This window comes from Puma concolor, chromosome A1, assembly GCF_028749965.1.
Source record: "Puma concolor isolate L17-30 chromosome A1, mPumCon1.1.hap2, whole genome shotgun sequence".
Taxonomy (NCBI): Eukaryota; Metazoa; Chordata; class Mammalia; order Carnivora; family Felidae; genus Puma; species Puma concolor.
Window position 1 is genome coordinate 131,489,423 of NC_141667.1, and position 18,368 is coordinate 131,507,790.

The 18,368-nt window shown below is 47.4% G+C and overlaps 1 protein-coding gene across 6 annotated transcripts in view; it reads right to left on the reverse strand.

The window, feature by feature from the left end:
• Positions 1-18,368, reverse strand: part of LOC147584477 (uncharacterized) — a 134,380-nt gene that overhangs the window by 74,415 nt on the left and 41,597 nt on the right. For 3 of the 6 annotated variants that reach the window (XM_086704474.1, XM_086704471.1, XM_086704493.1), the window contains exon 3: positions 18,181-18,221. In XM_086704474.1, the coding sequence (XP_086560600.1) occupies positions 18,181-18,221 (41 nt within the window). Of the gene's footprint in view, positions 1-209; positions 325-6,695; positions 7,392-8,133; positions 16,405-18,180; positions 18,222-18,368 lie in introns of those variants that run through there. The other 3 variants (XM_086704460.1, XM_086704467.1, XM_086704485.1) reach the window with 3 other exon arrangements.

The following is an 18,368-nucleotide window of genomic DNA, read 5'->3' on the forward strand; positions in this document are numbered from 1 at the left end:
TTATATCTGAAAATGTTTCTTAGGGAAATAGTGCTTGTCACACTCCAGCATGGTCTGGGGTAGAGGAAATGAGGTATGCCTGCCCTTGCGGTCTGGTCAGCCCACCTTCAGTCCTCAGAACTTTGTCCCCTCCAGCCCAGCCACCCTGTCTCCTCTGGCACCCATAGGCCGGGGCCCCTTGGCAGCAGGCTCTGCTCCGGCCTACCTACCTCAGTGATGCAGTTGGGTGGGGGTGGGAGGAGGCTGAGAATGAGGAAGTAGAAACCAAATACTTGGGCCACAGAGAAGTCCGGTCCACAAACCTCAGTGTTTTAGCAGCATACTCTGTGGAAGAGGAACATGCAAGCCACCTGTGCAGCACCCCCAGCAGGCACCAGGCTCACTGGTGCCAAGGAGGGCTACCACACAAGCTGACACTTTGCCCTAGGTTCCTGTGCATAAGTCACTCCATGCAGTCTTTGCTGTGCAAAGGTAGATGTTATCATCCCCATATGACAGATGAAGACATTGAGAGGCACAGAGACATCGAGTGACTGGCAACATAGTACAGCAGTTAATAGTGTGCGATCTGGACCCGTATAAACTGGGTTTAATTTGTGGCTTCCCTACTTACTGATGCAATCTTGGGCCAGTTACCTGACTTCCTTCAGTCTCAGTTTTCTCATCTATAAAATGGGGCTAACGGACCAGTGGGTTACTGAGTTAGGAGATAATGTGATGAAGTTGCTTAGCAGAATGCCTGGCACAAAGGAGGAGAGCAGGACTACAAAATGGGAACTATGGAGTTCCAAGATTGATAGGCAGGACACGATGCGGGGCGGGAAGGGGAGGGAACAGCTTATCCTGGCAAGCTGGGACCAGGCCACCAAGCTGAGGGAGCTGATCCAGCACTGTGTGCAAACTGTCGGTGGAGTGCTGTCAGGGTGGACTCTGAAACACAGGCATCCAGGCAGTCCTGCCCCCTGGCACCTTTGCCCAGAGCTTTCTCCCTACCTGGGGTTACTTTAAAGGGCACTAGAAGCTGGAGCCATGAGCATGTGGAAGCTTCGGCCCAGCTTCAGTGCTGCCTCTGGGAAGCCGTATTGGCAGGCGGCGGCAGTGGCAGCCAATGGGCAGCAGAGCCTGTTGCTAAGGTCACTGGTGAACCTTATTTGGCAACACAGGGCTGACCCTGCATTCACCTCCGAGAACCCTGGGAAACGCCAACCACAGATGTGAAATGAACGTCTCCAAACCACAACTGCATTTCCTTTGAGAAAAGATTCGGCTCTCTCTCTAGCCTGCCTCTCACGGGTTGGACGCCTTTTGTTCAATCGCTTGCAAGCTCAAGAGAGAGTAGTCTGGGCAGGGAGTCTGCTACAAACCCATCCTAGATGGAGAAAGGGCAGGGGCTACTGTACCCGTGGCCCCAGGACCCATCAAGGACCTAGAGGTCTCCCGTTCGCACTCTGGCAGCTGCCGACCCCTGCCCGGGCCTCCCTGCACACACCCTGAAGAGGTCCTGGCCCCACTTCCTGCAGCTTCGGGAAGCGGCTGGTATGAGGAAGCCCCAGGGCACGCAGGGAGGAAGTAGGCCTGCCTGGGCCCTCACCATCTGCACCGGCCACACCGCTCTGGTGCAGCCTACAGCTCAAACGGTCGGCGGTTTTGTTTTTCACCTCCTGTTTGTGCATCTTCTAGCTTAACATTAAACAAGTGAAACTGTTGCCCCACCCCAGACAAATGTGGGAGGGACACTGTGCCCTCAATACGTCCAAAATACTACTCTTTCATTGTATTTGTGTGGCAGCTTCAAATCTAGGGGCTGTGCTCACATATGCCATTTTGTTGGATCCTCATAAGCCCAGCTAAGGTAATAATAGCTAGTGATGACTGAGCCCTCACCGTGTGTCAGGAACATGACGAAACTCATAGAATCCACTATTGCTGTTCCCACTTTACAGGAGAGAAAAATGAGGCAGCGAAGGATTCAGTAATTGGCTCAAGGTCACATAGCCTGTGAATGACAGAGCTGGGATTTTTATCCCCAAGAGCCCAATTCCAAAGTCTGCCCTATTACCTTCTGTTATATTGCTTTTCAAAGCATATACACAAGAACAAATCCCATTTACAGGTGAGAAAGCTGAGGCTGAGAAGATTAAAAGGTTGCTTTCCCTGTCCACATCTACTCCCAGAGGACTGTCCACTGGCATCCTGCATCTGCCCCACCTCCTGACCCCCAGGCTACAAGTGGCCTATCTGGAAGAGGCTATGTAAGCCCATCTGTCAGGTAAGGGGTGCAAAGGCAGGCTGATGGAGGATGTGCCACAGGAGATGCCCCTATGCACCCCCACCTGCCCGCGGCCCTCAGAAACCTGCACACACCAAGACAGTCAAAGCATTCCAGGGACTGGGGTCTGGGGACCATGGGCAACAGAGCATCTGTCCATAGCACCCTCAACCCATGACGCTCTGAGGGGCTGGGGTCTGGACACTGAGGAAACGCCAGTGCAGACCCCTTGCTGGGGCTCTTCAGGCTGTCCTCATGCATTGAACACATTTTTGTGTGCACCTGCACCTACAATGTGTCAGGCAGTATTCCAAGCACTGAGGACACAACAGTGAGCAACACAGACCAAATTCCATGCCTGGCATGGAATTATTTCCAGCGAGGAAGACAGACATTAGGCAAACAGTCGCAAAGACAGCTGAAGAGCACAGGGTGCTAGGAAAAGGGTGCAACTTAATTTCAGGGTCTTCATGGAAGAAGGAGTGTGTGGGACGGGGGATTAGAGAAGCCAGCCATTCCCCAAAGTGAGTGATGCAGACGGCAGAACAGAGGCTGGTGTGGAGTGGTCGGGTGCGGACAGCTCCTGGCCCCTGTCCCACAGCCCTGTCACCCATCTTCCGCATTCCTTCCCTTTAGGAAATCTGCTGCCAGGAGAGCTGCTCTGCTGGTGTCCTCAAAGTTGCCCCTAAGCAGTGTCTTTGCCGGCAGCGGCTTTTAGTGTGTGTGCCAGAACAGGCACAAAATCCTGTGTGTGCTGGGGGACACTGGAGTGGAGGGGGACTATGGTTTTTGATCTCTGATCCTCAGTTCAATCCAAGCACCTGCATTCCTCATGAAAGTCCTGTGTGTGCATGTGGGAGAGCCACGGCAGGTCAAAGGGGTGAACGAAGCCAGGAGGACGAGAAGCTGCTGGTATGAAATACCGAATTCTGAGAAACAGTTTCAGAATTAAACATTTTCAGGTTAACCAAGAGCCAGGGCCCTTCATAAAGTACCTCTGAAAAGAGTTTTTCAGCATAAATCATGAAATTAGCTTTTCCTAGAGAGGAAACCTTCCCAGGGCTGACAGCAAACCTGCCAGCTTCAGAGGAAGCTGGGGCCTCACTGTGGCCCCTCCCTGCGCCGGCGCCTCCTGGCCTGCAGGCTCCCAATCCCGGGTGTGCACCAGTGTGTCCGTGGCCAGGCTGCTTCCGGAACACCCTCGCAGTCTTCTCTAAACATGCTTCTCCCCTCTTGGGGACTCTCCCTGTGGAAAAGAAACCCCAGCACTCAGGGTTGCAAGGCTGTGATTTCCAGTTTCATTTTCCAGTTTCCATTTAGAAGCAGCTCCACTCCCTGTGCCCCAAGGCACAACAGAGAGGCTAAAGGGCAAAAGAGTGTTCCTGCCAGGACCTTCTCCCTGGGGCTCCCAGAGGGTGGGGACTGGCTGAACCCCGGTAGGAGACGCTGTCAAAATTCAGATTTCTCGGTTCCCCAGTCTCTGAGGTGGGAGGTTTGGGCCCTTCAGTGGTTCTGATGTGGCCTGGGGACCCCACTATGCAGTCACAGCCTCAGAGACCATCAAAACAGCCAGAGCACAGCTCAGGTGCAGCCCAATCCCTCTCCAAGGCTCTTCCTGTGAGGAGGGCTTGTGAAACTTTGGTCGGCATCTCCTGCCCTCCCCTACTGGTGTCGAACACATTTCTGATGTCAGTTCTCTGGGACTAGAGGTATACAGGAAGCCCACCCTATTGTCTTCACACAAGCTCCTCTCTTCCCCACATTTCAAATTTCTCTTTAAGAAGCTAATTTGTAATGAGTAATTTGTAATTGAGTAATCTGTAAATGAGTCCCTTTCTCATTTATTTGCAATTTGTAGTCTATCTAATTCCAAAAAGGCTGTAAGGACACTTACATCTGTCTTTTTGCCCTGAGTGCATGTGTGTGCGTATGTGCACACACGTGTGACTGTGTATGAGGTGGGCCTTCCAATGTGCCTTTGCCCTGCTTTGACCTTGGAGGGAGCAGGTGGTGAGCTCTCCAAGCCTGGCAGATGTAGACCTTTCCTAATCTCTAGGGCAAATTTGTTCTTCAGTGTTTCTAGTATCAGTTTTTGATCAATCATTAATCAAAGTTGCAATAAAAAGATAATCTTCTCAGGACTGGGCTGTAAAGATCCTGGTTGAAACCTTAAACAAACCCTTCTGTGGAGGTCTCAAAGCCAAGAGACCTCCCTCACAGCTCCCTCACAGAGGTCTCTCTCTGATAGCTTGGCTCATTCCTGCTGACTTGTGGGTCTGCAGGGCACAGTGGTGCCTGGGATGGAGAAGGAGGCCCACTTCTCATGGGAGGAAGACAGGAAGCAGCTGCTCCTCCCCAGGGCCCAGCAGGGGTCAGAGGCTGTGGGGCCTTCGACTCCTCTCACAGCTCCCTCACAGTGGAAAGGGAGGATCTGCTCTTTGGGGCACGGGGTCACAGGCTCCTGGCAGGCTGCACAAGCCAGATCGAGTGGCTAGAATCAAGAGGGAAAATATGATGCCCAGCACCAGGTCCAAAAAGCAAGGACAAGAAGACAGAGCATGGGGACCTGGACCAAGTGCAGCCTGGACCAACAGACTCAGGGGTTTAGTAATCAGTGGCTTTCACAGGAGCCACAACAAGTGCATTGTACAAGAAGCCAACTGGCTCACGTGGAGCTACCTAAGATGTATGGAGGGGCGCCTGGGTGGCTCAGTATGTTAAGCATCCAACTTTGGCTCAGGTCATGATCTCACGGTTTGTGGGTTCGAGCCCCCTGTCGGGCTCTGTCCTGACAGCTTGGAGTCTGGAGCCTGCTTCAGATTCTGTGTCTCCCTCTCTCTCTCTCTGCCCCTCCCCTGCTAGTACTCTGTCTCTCTCTCTCTCTCCAAAATAAATTTAAAAAAACATTTAAAAAAATTATAAGATGTGTGGAAATTGAGAAGGTGGGAGAGGCACACACTATTCTCTCCAACCCTTTCCAACACATAACCAGTCCCACTCTGGTACCACATTTTCAGATACACAGGGGAAATGGGCATTTTCAGAGAAGTGTCACCCTGGAGGTACAGGAGGGTGAAATCAGGTGTGAGAAATTGCTCAAAGAACTGACGTCCAGAACAGGGATAGACTTGTCCTGGGTGGCTCAAAGGGAGGAAGTTGAGAAGAGTTGAGAAATAGATGTGAGAAGGAGACCTCCTATAGGTTGGATGTGGTCTTCAAAGATGATAGATAGATAGATAGATAGATAGATAGATAGATAGATAGATACATTTTTTTTTTTTTTTCTGAGAGACAGAGAGAGAAGAAGAAAGGAATAGAAAGGTACACACCTCAATTTTAACAGTGGCTGTCTCTAGCAGGTAAGACCTAAGTTTTTTCCCCTGGTGCTTACCAACAGTTTCTAAAATGTTCATAATACACCCAAATTATTTTTTGATGTAGTAAAACATCCATAAAATTTACCATTTTAACCATTATTAAGTGTGTGATTTAATGGCATTAAGTATATTCACACTGTCATGCAGCCATCACTACCATTCAGCTCCAGAATTTTTTTGTCATCCTCAACATAAATACCAAACTCATTAAACTAATTCCATATTCCCCTCCAGCCACCAGCCGTTGGCAACCACCATTTTACTTTATATCTCTATGCATTTGACTACTCTAGCTACCTCTCATAAATGAGGGACAAATATAATATTTGTCCTTTTGTGTCTGGCTTATTTCACTTTTTATTTTTTAAAGTTTATTCATTTATTTTTGAGAGAGAGAGCATGAGTGAGGGAGGGGCAGAGAGATAGGGAGAGGGAGAATCCCAAGCAGGCTCTCCACTATTGGCATAGACCCCAACGTGAGGCTCAAACTCACAAAATGTGAGATCATGACCTGAGCCAAGATCAAGAGTCAGCTGCCAAACTGACTGAGCCACCCAGGCACCCCTGGCTTATTTCACTTCTTAGCATAATGTTTTCAAGGTTCATCCATGCTGTAGCATGTGACAGAATCTCATTTCTTTTTAAAGCTGAATAATATTCCATTTTGTGTATAGACTACATTGTGTTTATCCATTCATCTGTCAATGGGCATTTAGATTGTTTTCACTTTGGGGCTATCGTGAATAATACTTATAGGAACATGGGTATAAAAATATCTTTTTGAGTTCTTGCTTTCAGTCCTTTTGGGTACATATCCAGACTTGGAACTGCTGGATCTTAAAGTAATTCTGTTTAATTTTTTCAGGAAACACTATACCATTTTCCACAGCAACTACACCATTTTAAATTTCCATCAGCAATGCACAAGAGTTCTAATTTCTCCACAGCCTTGTCAATAATTATTTTCTATTTTTTTGATAATAGCCATCCTGAAGGGTGTGAAGTCATACCTCACTATGGTTTTGATGTGCATTTCCCTAATTCAAACTGCTCATTTTTAAATCCATTTCTGTCTGAATCAAATCCTTTGTCCTTTATTTCTTGATAATATGGACCTTTCTCCCTTATTCTCCTTGTCTATACTTATTCTTTGCATTGTATGTATTCTTTGAAATTGTGGCGAAATAAATACACATAACATAAATTTTAGCATCTTAACCATTTGTAAGGGTACAGTTCAGTTTTCTTAAGTAAATTCACATTATTGTGACCTAACCCAAATTACTTTTATAATGATAAAAAGAAACAAAGTCTATTTTAAATTTTTTTATTTTTTAAATGCTTATTTATTTATTTTTGAGAGAGATAAAGAGAGAGAGAGGGAGCAAGTACACAAGTGGGGGAGGGTAGAGAGAGAGAGGGAGACATAAAATCTGAAGCAGGCTCCAGGCTCTGAACTGTCAGCACAGAGCCTGACATGGGGCTAGAACCCACAAACTGGGAGATTATGACCTGAGCTGAAGTCAGATGCTCAACTGACTCAGCTACCCAGTCACCCCACAAAAGTCTATTAAAAAAAAAAAAGGCAAGCAAGCAATGATTCTCAGTCCATGGAGATGTTCACACACTTTGGCCCAGTCTTGGCAAGGACTTGCATTCATCTACTGAGCACCTTCCATGCTCTGGGCTGTGTGCCGGGCAGGGGGCTCTGAGGCGATCAGGTTTCCATCCTTGGATTTCAGCCTCTGTGCAGAACAGTTATAACCAAGGCTGTTCTGGGCTGAAAGGGCCATGCTGCTGTGTGATGAAGGGTTGGGAAGGTGGCATTGATGGGGTTACATGTGAGCTGTGCCTCAAAGGACAAGGAGACATTTGCAGGTGCTCAAGTGCAGAAAGGACCTGGCTAGTGCTGTCAGGCTATGGCAGCACTTATCACAACGGCCATTACACAAACACTTGTTAATAATTTATGTCTGTTTTCCCTCCTCAGCTGTAAGCTTCATGAGAATAAGGCCAGGTAGTCTTATTCCCTGTTGAACCCTACTGTGTGTGCCCAGCACAGGCAGGTGTAAAATGAATACTTGCTGAATAAGTGTTGGGAAGGGGGAGGAGAGAGGAGAAGTCTCATTCGAGATCTCGGCTGTGAGAGGCAGACAGCATGGCTGTACTCCGTGGGGAAAGGGGTGGAGGGAAGCATTACACAGACAATGCTGGCGGAAGCATATCAAATACTGCACGAAGGCAGCCAGTGTAGGAGAGTTTGAAGACCCAGACTTGAGACAACTAAAGGGCATAATTGCTGGGAGGGGCTCTGGTGAAAGGGGAGAGGCTGGGAGGCATACTCAGTGGAAGGAGAGGAGTCTCTCTTTTTATGAGACTCAGATGGCCAAAGACAGAACAAGCCAGTTGTTGGCAAGGATGTGAAGAAATTGGAACTCTCACACGCTGCCAGAGAGAGTTCTTCCTGGTACTATTCCAGGTTTCAGATAGACCTCTGGTGGCTGGTTAGTGCAGACCACCATTTATTCCATATTCCAAGGGAACACCAGCATCTGTACTTGGACTATGAGACATGAAAGGCTCTATGTCCAGAGCAATTTCCAAGATGGGCCTGAATCCATGGAACATGCCACAACCAAGAGCCCAGAGTTGGTTCTATGCTCACCAGCCTCCAAAATGTCAACTTTGCCCACATGCTTCCTTGTCCCTCTTTTCATGTCACATAGCTGGCAGGACTTCAGTCAACAGAAGGTGGACCATGCTCTTTTCAAAGAGCACACAGACGGGTACTGATGAGACTGTCCCCTGCCCCCTGTTTCCCAAGCTCCAGACACCATGGTGAATTCCATCTGGGTGTTCAGAACCCCTCTGCCTGAGGGGCCTTTATGCATACCCAGGCAGGCACCAGCAGCCCAGTCCCCTGCTGGTGCTCCAACTCCAGACTCACTGCACAGAGCTCCTCGCCTACCAGAAATGGGGCACATGTGCCAACACAAAGCCCACACAGGGCAGCTCTGCTTGCCACCTGCACAACCCCAGTCTGAGGGAAGGAAAGTGCTGACTCTGTGTGTGGTCTGCATCTTTACTGCATCGTCCTTTTCAAGTTGGAGGTTGTTGTCACTGAGTTACCAAATGCCACTCTACCCACTGTTGGGAGCCAGAGAGAAGTGCCCAGCAGTCCTTGGGATGAAACTGCAGTCCAGAGGGGAGGATAAAATGAACACAGATGATGCAACAGGGACCCAATACAAGGCAGTATGTAATTAGGAGCCACACTGTATGGTCTCACTCTAAGTGCAGCTGAAGCTCAGAAGAGTGAGGGGTCCATAGGGGTGGGGTGGCCAGGGAAGGTCCTGGAGCAGGGCCGCAAGGTGGGCAACAGAGGACAGACGAGATCATTACAGATGAGAGAAGCAACAACCGGGACCTAGATGTAAGCGCACAGAATTCAAGACCTGGCCAGGCTGGGACCCATGTGGGAGGGCCTCACTAGCTAGCTGCCCTTTCACCCAGGAGAAAGGCCACAGATGGAAGGCCTCCCTCAGCCCCACCCAGGCCCCCAGAACACATGCTCCACTGTCTCCAGCTTGACCACAACCCCCACATGAGCTGTGTCCTGTTCATACTGGCCCAGAAACTGGGAAGTACCTGGCATGTGGCCCCTCCACTTCCTCCACATGATTGCCTGGGGCTCTGGGGGTATCAGCAAGGGATCATTTTTGTGGTCAGGAAATGTCTGTGGCAGCTGTGGACACCACCGGCTGTCTCTGGGCTCTTCTGAAGTGGAGGCTATATTCCCAAAGATTTGCAACTGCCTAAACTCCAGCTCCAATCTCTTGCTTCTTCCTGGTAGGCCCATCTTGGTATAGGGGGTGAAGGTTATCTTTACCCATGTCCATGAGGTCCCCTCAGATCCAAAATACTCTTAAGTTCAAAGGCAGGACATCGAGAAACAGAACAGCAGATACCAACTTGTGGTTTAGTTCAATGGTTTTCAACCTTGGCTGCACATAGGAACCACCTGAGGAGCTTCTTACAAATGTTCATGTCCAAATACTTCAACAGGCACTTTGCAAAGAGGGGATGTAAATGTCTAATAAACATATGAAAAAGTGCTCAACTGTATTAGTCATCAGGAAAATGCAAATTAAAACCACACCGCAATATCATTACACACCCACCAGAATGGCTAACACGAAAGAGATATAAAGTACCAATTGCCGGCAAAGATGTGAAGCAACCAGAACTCTCAGACATTGCTGGAGGGAGTGTGAACGGGTACAGACACTCTGGAAAATTATTTGGCATAAGGTACTGAAGTTGAACACATTTGTATCCAGACTTGCTTAGCACTTCCACTAAATATGCACACAAATGTGCTCCAAAAGACGCCATAGGAGCACTCATAGCAGTAGCAGTCATAATAACCCCAAACCCCAAACAACAATCCAAACACCCAAATATCCATCGATAGTAAAACGGATAGATGAATTGGGGAATATCCATATGGTGGAATACTGTACAGCAACGAGAACAAACGAACTATGGCAACCATAAACACACAGCTTGGGTGAATCTCATAAGCATAATGTTGAGTGGAAGAATCCAGACACAAAAGTCCATGTACTTTATGATTCCATTTATATAATATAAAGCTTGAAAACAGGCAAGACTCATTTCCACCATCAGAAGTGAGAATGGTGGCGACCCCATGGGGCACCAGGGGATGCTGGTGAGGTTGTGCTTCTTGATCCGGATGCTTGTTACTCTGGGAAAGTTCACTTTGCGAAAATTCACTTAGATCTATATTTAGGTTTTGTGTTGTTGTTGTTGTATATGTTACCCTTCAATACACACTTAGATTTTTTTTTTCTTAACTCAGATCACTTTAGTTGGTATCTTTGGGGTGAGAGTGAGGCCCAGGCATCAATATTTTTTATATCCTAGATGAGTGTAATGTGCAGCCAGGATTGAAAGCCACTGGTTTAGTTTCTTGGGAAAAGGAGATCCACTCAAAGGTTTGGAATGCTCCTGACAAAAGGCACTGTCCAGGCTGGTGGAGTGAGATACTGGGGTTCAAAGAGTCCATCTTTGCTGATGGGAGCAAGCCTCCTGCACGAGCGGAGGAAGTATTGCGGCATGCTGTTGTAATGTGTTTCTTCCCTGGCAGTGTCTGTTGAAAGCTGGTTGCATCAGTTTGTAATGGTGTGTAATGACATCAAGGTGGACCTCAGCTCTGCCCCCAGAGAAGTGGCTTATCAGCACAGCTGCTACAGGGTCATTCATAGAGAGGTGGCAGCTGGACTTCCCAGGGACTATTACCCAGGCCAGAGACACTGCTGAGGATCTGGTGTCGTGGGGGGTGGGAGTAGGTCCCCTGAATGTCTATGTTTGTGGGTAACAGTCTGGGTTCCAGACGATGCCTAAACTCCCTGGCCTTGGGGTCCAGATTAGGAACTTGCAACATCCTGCTGAGGACTTGGTTCAAGTGCCCAGGCTGAGAATTTTCCTTCCTCTCTTTGTGGTTAGAGGCAGCCACCCTAGCAATGGCCACCTCCAGCACACTCTGGTCAACAATGGGCAGCTTGGACAGGAAAAGACAAGACACAGGCTTACACACTACACCTGGGCCCCATCCCAGTACCTGGACTATGAACCTTCTGCTGTGAGAAGGACAGCTCAGAAAGGCCTCAGAAGCTTCCCCCAGACCCCCCGGCCCTCCACCATCCAGCCATGGTCTGCCTCTTCTGTCCATGTCCCTGCATGTCTGCCCCATAGCATCGTGTCTACAGAGCAGGAGTGAACAGGAAGGGGCCTGGGGCCTCTTGCAACTCAGCCAGGCGGGACGCTGGGGGGCCTCGGCTGACTGCATTTGGCAGAGGGACACAGAGTGGTGTGGGATGAAAAAGGACAAGTTAAACTGATAAAGGCTACATCAATGGAGGTAGCCAAGTTAGGAACAAAGAAATCTATCTCCAACTGCCCAGTCCCTACTCCCCAAATTAAAAAAAAAAAAAAAAAAAAAAAAAAAAAAATCCCTAGAAATGAAAGAGGCATGAATAAGGAAGCCAGGGTGTAAAGATATGAGTGTCTCTCCACTGACGCTGTAACTCTCCACTTCTCTGGCTTCAGTCTCCCGTATGGGAAATGGGGGGGATGCCCCCAGGTGTTTTCTCCTGGCCCAGGAGGGCAGAGGATCAATGGCTCTGCTGGAGTGGCCAGAGAGACACGGTGCCAGGGGCTGTGCCTGTGCTGCCCCTGGCTGAGACCTCAGCCCCCATGTGCCATCTCACCTCCCTCATCTGTGAGAGGCCACATGGCCAGCCCTGCCAGCCAGAGTGCCCCTACCGCTTCCTTTTGTCTACTTTACAAAGTGTTTATGAAATGTTTCCTTTCTGTGTTTCAGGAAATGGGTGGCCAGGAAGAGTTCTTGATTCTAATTTTTCCCTAGAGTTACCTATGCTTCAATGGTCTGTAGAAATTAAACAAAACTAAGGTTTGACTAGGCCAGGGGAGGGAGGAGGCAAGAGAATCCAGAGAGCACTCCAGCAGCAGAGCCGTGCAGGCTGATCTCAGGGGTAGCTGAAGGGTGGCTGGGCTCTGGGGCACTCCTGGGCATGAGGTATGACTGGGGCCTAGGCCGTGGGCCTCTTTGGGCTTCACTATACTCATCCCAGGGGATAAACAAGCACATAATACCCTCACAGTAAAAGCATCAAAGAGGCTACTGACCTGGAAGCACACAGGCTTAGTGGGCTTAGTGACCTAAGGCACTCCTAATGTCAGATCTAAGGGAATCCCATCCAGACATGGCCCGGATGTCCCCTGAATATACACTTGACCTTAAAGATCCAGCAAGAATCTGTTATTCAGGAAGGTATTTCTTCATTTTCTGAAACTGTTGATATTTTCCAGTCAGCCATATAATTTCTAAAAGTCATAAAAATCTCTCTCCTGGTTTCCTTTTATTTACATACTTATCTTCCTTCTCAAAATACTCCAGTAAGTAATATTTCCCCATATGGAGAAGTCACTAACACAGTACCCTCTACCATGCATTACAGTCAAAAACCTAGAAAGTGTATTTTTAAAATTCCTGAGTAGTCCAGAGAGGTCACAAAGCTCATACGAAGAACACCTAAGAGGATCTTGCAGGGCTCATTCAGGGACTATTCTTATTTTAGAAGCAAATCAGAAAAAGTTTCTGTATGGTCAGAGTCCCAGTGGGAAACAGATACACACTGCACAGGTAACAGAGGGGACCTTAAAGAAGGACAAGGTGAGCAGAACTGAGGCAAAGGACAAGGGAAAGAGAAGCACCCTGGAGCCAACACCAGTGGGGGAGCTGTTACCTCCTACCTGAAGGGAGGAGGGCAAGGGAGTGGTTACAGGAACCTAGACAAGCCTGGAGGGGAGGGCTGCCACAGGGGTTGTGCCTGAAGGGTGAAGCACACAGACCCTGCAGACTGAGGCCTAGCAAGTAAGATGAATGGGATAAAGTATCCTAAAGCACCTAACGTTATCCTCCAGGGTCCTGCAGGGACTTTCTATTGGCCAAACCCAACTGGAAGCGCTGGTTGATAAATTCCACAAAGGTCAAATCCTGCAAGGTGTGGGGAAGGGTAGAAAATGGGTGGGGCCAGGGATCCCGTGCACTGTCATCAGGTTTAGCCACTGAAAAACAGTTGATTAGAACTTAATGTGCTGTAATGTGGCATTCTCACCATAAATAAATGGGACAAGAGACAGCCCGAGACAGAGATGACCACAAAAAGGGTTCAAGGGATTTAAATGCAGTGATCCTGGTCCCTATCATGGAGGGACAACTTGCTCTACATAGCCTAATAATTCCAAGGTACACATGTATGTTTATAAACATGACTCTGAATTACCAGCAAAGGGTTGAATGTGGTCACTGCACTACTGAACAGAGCTTTCAGGGCAGGGAAGATGATAACACAAGGTAGAGATGTATCTCATTCCAAAAGAAGTACAACAGGGCTTACAGTTAACACGTCAGGTCAGTCACATGTCCTAATCTTCTTTCTCTCCTGAAGTGCTGCTAAAATGCCAGTCAAGAAATAAAATGGTATAGTGGGGGGAATGGGTGAAATAGGCAATGGGCATTAGAAGTGCACTTGTCATGATGAGCACCAGGTGAGGTATGGCAGTGTTGAATCGCTATATTGTACACCTGAAAATAATTTTACACTGTATGTTAACTGGGATTTAAATAAGAACTTAAAAAATAAATTAGATATAAATTTAAAAAAGAAAAGAAAGGTATAACCCTTCAAGTGCAAAGAGAATGGTAAAAGAGACATCAATGGATAAGATTTTAGCACACTCCAGAAAGGCAGAAAGTAGGTGGAGGAAGCTGGTCTCCTAGGGACTGCAGAAGGGGATGTTGCCAGGAGGCAAGCCCCTTCACCCTCAGAACCCTGGAGCAACTCACACTTGAGAGAAATTAAGTATTATGATGGTGGTGGTCAGGTATAGGAAGCAGTGGGGTAAGGAACCAGGGATATCCTCCTAGATCCCACCTCACACTCCATCCCACATAGCAGGTGACTGAAGACCCTGAACAGGAGAGGCTCAGGCAGAAGAGATGGCAGATGAACACAGGGCTGCAAATGGGGGATGAGGGCAAAGTCTGGAGAATGAAGGGTGAGAGTCAATGTCCCTACTCTTCACACTGCACCGTGCCCCAGGCATATATCACCCCATTCTGGAGTGTGGCGAATTTCAAACATGGCTGCAAATTTTTCTGACACATCTTCCTCTGAGAAGTGGGCGTCAGTCTCCTTCCCTGAATCTATGTAGTCTTGTGACTACAGTGGAAGTGATGCCATGTGACTTCCAAGGCCAGGCAGCAGAAAGCCATGCAGCGCCCATGTTGCTGGCTGGAGCATTCACACTGGAGCCCTGAGCTACCACATAAGAGGCCCAACTCCCAGGCTGGATGCTAGAGAGGCCATGTGCAGTCTCCCCAGTCACCAGTCCCAGCTGAGTCCAGGCTTCCCGCTATCCCTGCCAAGCGGAGAACCATCTTGAAAGTGGATCTTTCAGCCCCAGCTGTTCTAAATCCCAGCTACGCAAGCCTCCAGTCATTTCAGTCATCCTAACCAGGGCCCCAGACGTGGTGCAGCAGAGAAGAGCTGTGCCTTTTGTGAATTTCTGACTTGCAGAATAACAAAACGGCTGTTGTTGATGCTACTAAGTTCTGGGGTGATTTGTTATGCAGTAATAAGTAACGGGAACAAGGAGTCAGAGTGCTTCTCTTGAAAAGCAGAATGGCTCAAGTAGTGGTTCTCAAAGGGGTGATCTGGGCCCCAGGTGACATCTGGCAATGTTGATAGACATTTTTGGTTATCACAACTCCATGAAGGGAGGCTGCTACTGGCATCTGGACGTAGAGTTCAGGGATACTGTTAAACACTCGACAGTGCCCAAGAGCCCCTGACAATAAGGAATTGTTTGTCCTAAAATATCAACAGCACCAAGATCGAGAAACCTAGCTTCAGAGAAGAGTGTGGCATTTTGAGGCTTGTTAACGAAAAGGCTGGCTTGCTAACGAAAAGGCTGGCTTGCTACCTATAGCAAAGCCCCAGCTGATAGGTTGTTCCCAAACACACAGTTTGATTCATACTTTTTATTGCATCATTCATAAATATTAACAGGCAGCCACGACATGTGACATTTGAGGAAAGCCTCCAACATGAAAGAGAGAAAACAAACAAACAAAAAGTAGCTAGGTGGATATAAAGGCAACAAAGAGAAAAGAAGAATATTAAAACAAAACAAATAAACAAAAGAAAAAGAAATAACTCCTTCAGAGAGATAATAGGGCAATAGCATATCTATAGAACAAGAATGTGATATTATGAAAAAAGGCACAGAAAACATGAATATTTGTATATTAAAAATATGAAGGCCACAATTAAGACAAAATCAGCAGAATGGTTGGAGGATAAAGTCAAGTAAAGTTTCCCAAGAAAGTAGACCCAAAAGGCAAAGGGAAGGGAAATAAAAAATATAAGAATATCAGAAGAGTAATCCAGTTACCAATTTACCAGTTTACCAGTTTACCAACTGGTAACAGCAGTTAGCAGTTTACCAACAGGTAAAATAAAGGGGAGAAAATTATCAAAGATATAAGATATTTTCCCCCGAGACCTCAAGGACACGTAACACACCACTTAGTTCAGCAGCGAATAATGTGTCTGCAGTCACCACTGAGTCAACCAAAAATCATGTTATCTTCTTACTGGGAGATGGAGGGAGGAGAACTGGAAGCAGCTTTGTAGGAAAGCTTAATTTTTGTCTCCCACAAGGAGTCAACAGATGTCGAAAATTGGCAAATCAAGAAATAACAGTATGAACAGAAATAGGAACTAATGAAGAGTAGAAAGAGGCTTCTCTAGAGAGAGAGAAGCACCAAGAAAGGTAAGGAGGCAATCCTTATTACAAGCTTCCTGTACTGTTGATATATAAACCATATGCATGCACGATTTTGATAAAACAAATTAATTAAACATTGCAACGTGATGGGACTGAGTTTGATTACTTGGAGAATTCACTTAGGTGGATGATCCCTGCCCCAAGAAATGCTGAATAAATTGGCACCTCATTGATGTGGGTGGGGGTGGGGATAGGAGCTGGCAAGTAAATCTTTGGGGGTCACCAGTCACTGGCTCCCTTTCCCAGCAGGCTGTATTTGCTTGGGAAATCCTGCTCTTGAGCGTGGATCCTGCCAGGCTGCCAAAGGAAAGGGGAGCTAGTCATCCTTTTAGGAATTTAGGAATTCACTAGGATTTCCGGTCTCTCCTACTCTGGATGTGGACAATATGCTGGGTTTCTGAAGGCCCAGGGCCCCTCCTGTCATGTGCTCAGCTGCCAGAGGTGGCTGCACACACTCCTCATCATCTCATGGGGCAGATGGGACTTGAGTCACCGTATCTCCTACCAGGACCTCCCCAGGAGCTGTCAAAGTGGGGAACGTGCCTGTAGGGTTTGAATCTTAACTCTGAGGTACATCTCCTTGGGCACCAGCCATCAAGTCTAAGGGTCCTTTTTGTTCTTTCCTTCACCCACCTCCCTCCCCCTTCCCTCTCCTTCCTGCCTCTCCTTCATTCCTTCAGGGCTTTGCCCCAGGGGCTGCTCAGCTGGCTTGCCTGCCCAAAGCAAGGCAGGGTTTTTTTTTTTTTTTCTTTTAATCTTTCCCATTGTTACTTCTTTTAAAAAATTACCTCATTGTTAAATAAGTAACAAGTATTCCTTGTAGAAAAATGAGAAAATATTAAAAATCACCCACAATTCTACCAGGCAAATAAAACCATTACTTGTCTATGAATTTCCAGAATGTTTCCAGGCTTATACACTGGCAGAAATATTACTGGTTCACATCTCATCTGGGTACCCAGCTGCTGAGCCCTCAACCCAGGCCGGACCCTGTGCTGAGGCCTTTAGATGTGTTAATCCCACCCAGTTCTTGCAACCATGTTATTATGCCCATTTTACTGGCAGGTAGTAGAGGCTCAGGGAGATCACATCACTTGCCTGAGTTCCCACACGGGTTAAGAGACTGATCTGGATTTCAACCCTCCAGCCTGAGTCCCAAGCCACTTGCCTTGCATGTTTTGTAAGCTTTATTCATTTTTTCTTTTTCCTTTTTTTTCCCTTTACTTAGCAATATATGCAAATGTCTTTCTTGCCAGTAAGTATACACCTAGGTCATTCTGCTGCATGATGTGCCCTTGTGTGGATGTGCCAGGTTTTAAAGGACCAATTCCTTTTTCTTGGGCTTTCCAATGTTTCTTTCTCTCTTTTTTTTTTCTATTATAAAACAATGTGGTTATAAATATATAACCTTTGCACATATACCTTTGCACAACTGTGATTATTTTCCTAGGATAAATTCCAAAAAGTAGAATTGCCTGGTCAAAGCCTGGACACATTTTTAACACGGGTTTTAAAAAGCCCCTTTTTGAATCAAGTCAGCAGTACACACACATTGGTACACATTTCCCTACCATCCATTATTTACTGAGTGTTTTCATTCTTTGAAATTTAGACCACATTTAACACAGAATCAGATAACTCCTACGCAGGAAGCATCCTATATTTCTCTGGATCTAGACCTAAACCATCCTTGCTGAAAAAAACAAAAACAAAAACAAAAACCCAGGACACCCCGACTTCAGTAGGTTTGGCAGAAGAGCGAGGGATGAAGGACAGAGGCCTGGAGGGAGGTAAGGAAAGCAGAGCAGGAGAGCCAGGCCGTGGGCACAAATGACTGGTTTGGGGGAGGTCTTCTTGGGTCTAAAGACCTTGCAGCCACCTCTGATGATTCACAGCTCAACACTGAGCTGGACTGACTGTCCCCAGTGCCCACACTCTACCCAGGAAGTCAACACGAGTCCCCTGTGTTACCCAGCTGCCAACACTTTCAATACTCTAGTCTTCCTTGAATATCTTCCAAGACCCTTTAAGTTGGGAAGTCCCAAAAGAGACACAGTCTTATTGTTCTCTTACCTTGATGTTGTTTTCCTCCAATAGGCTGCAAACCCTGGCACCTGGAAAAAAAAGGAAAGTAAAGGATTGAGGCAGTGCGCTGAGGGCAGGCCTTGGGGTAAAAGAGGCCTGGGTGGAAATGAAGTGGGGTGTGCTCATCTGCGGTGAGTTCTTCGGAAGCCACTGAGGTGTGAGCTGGCTGCACGCTG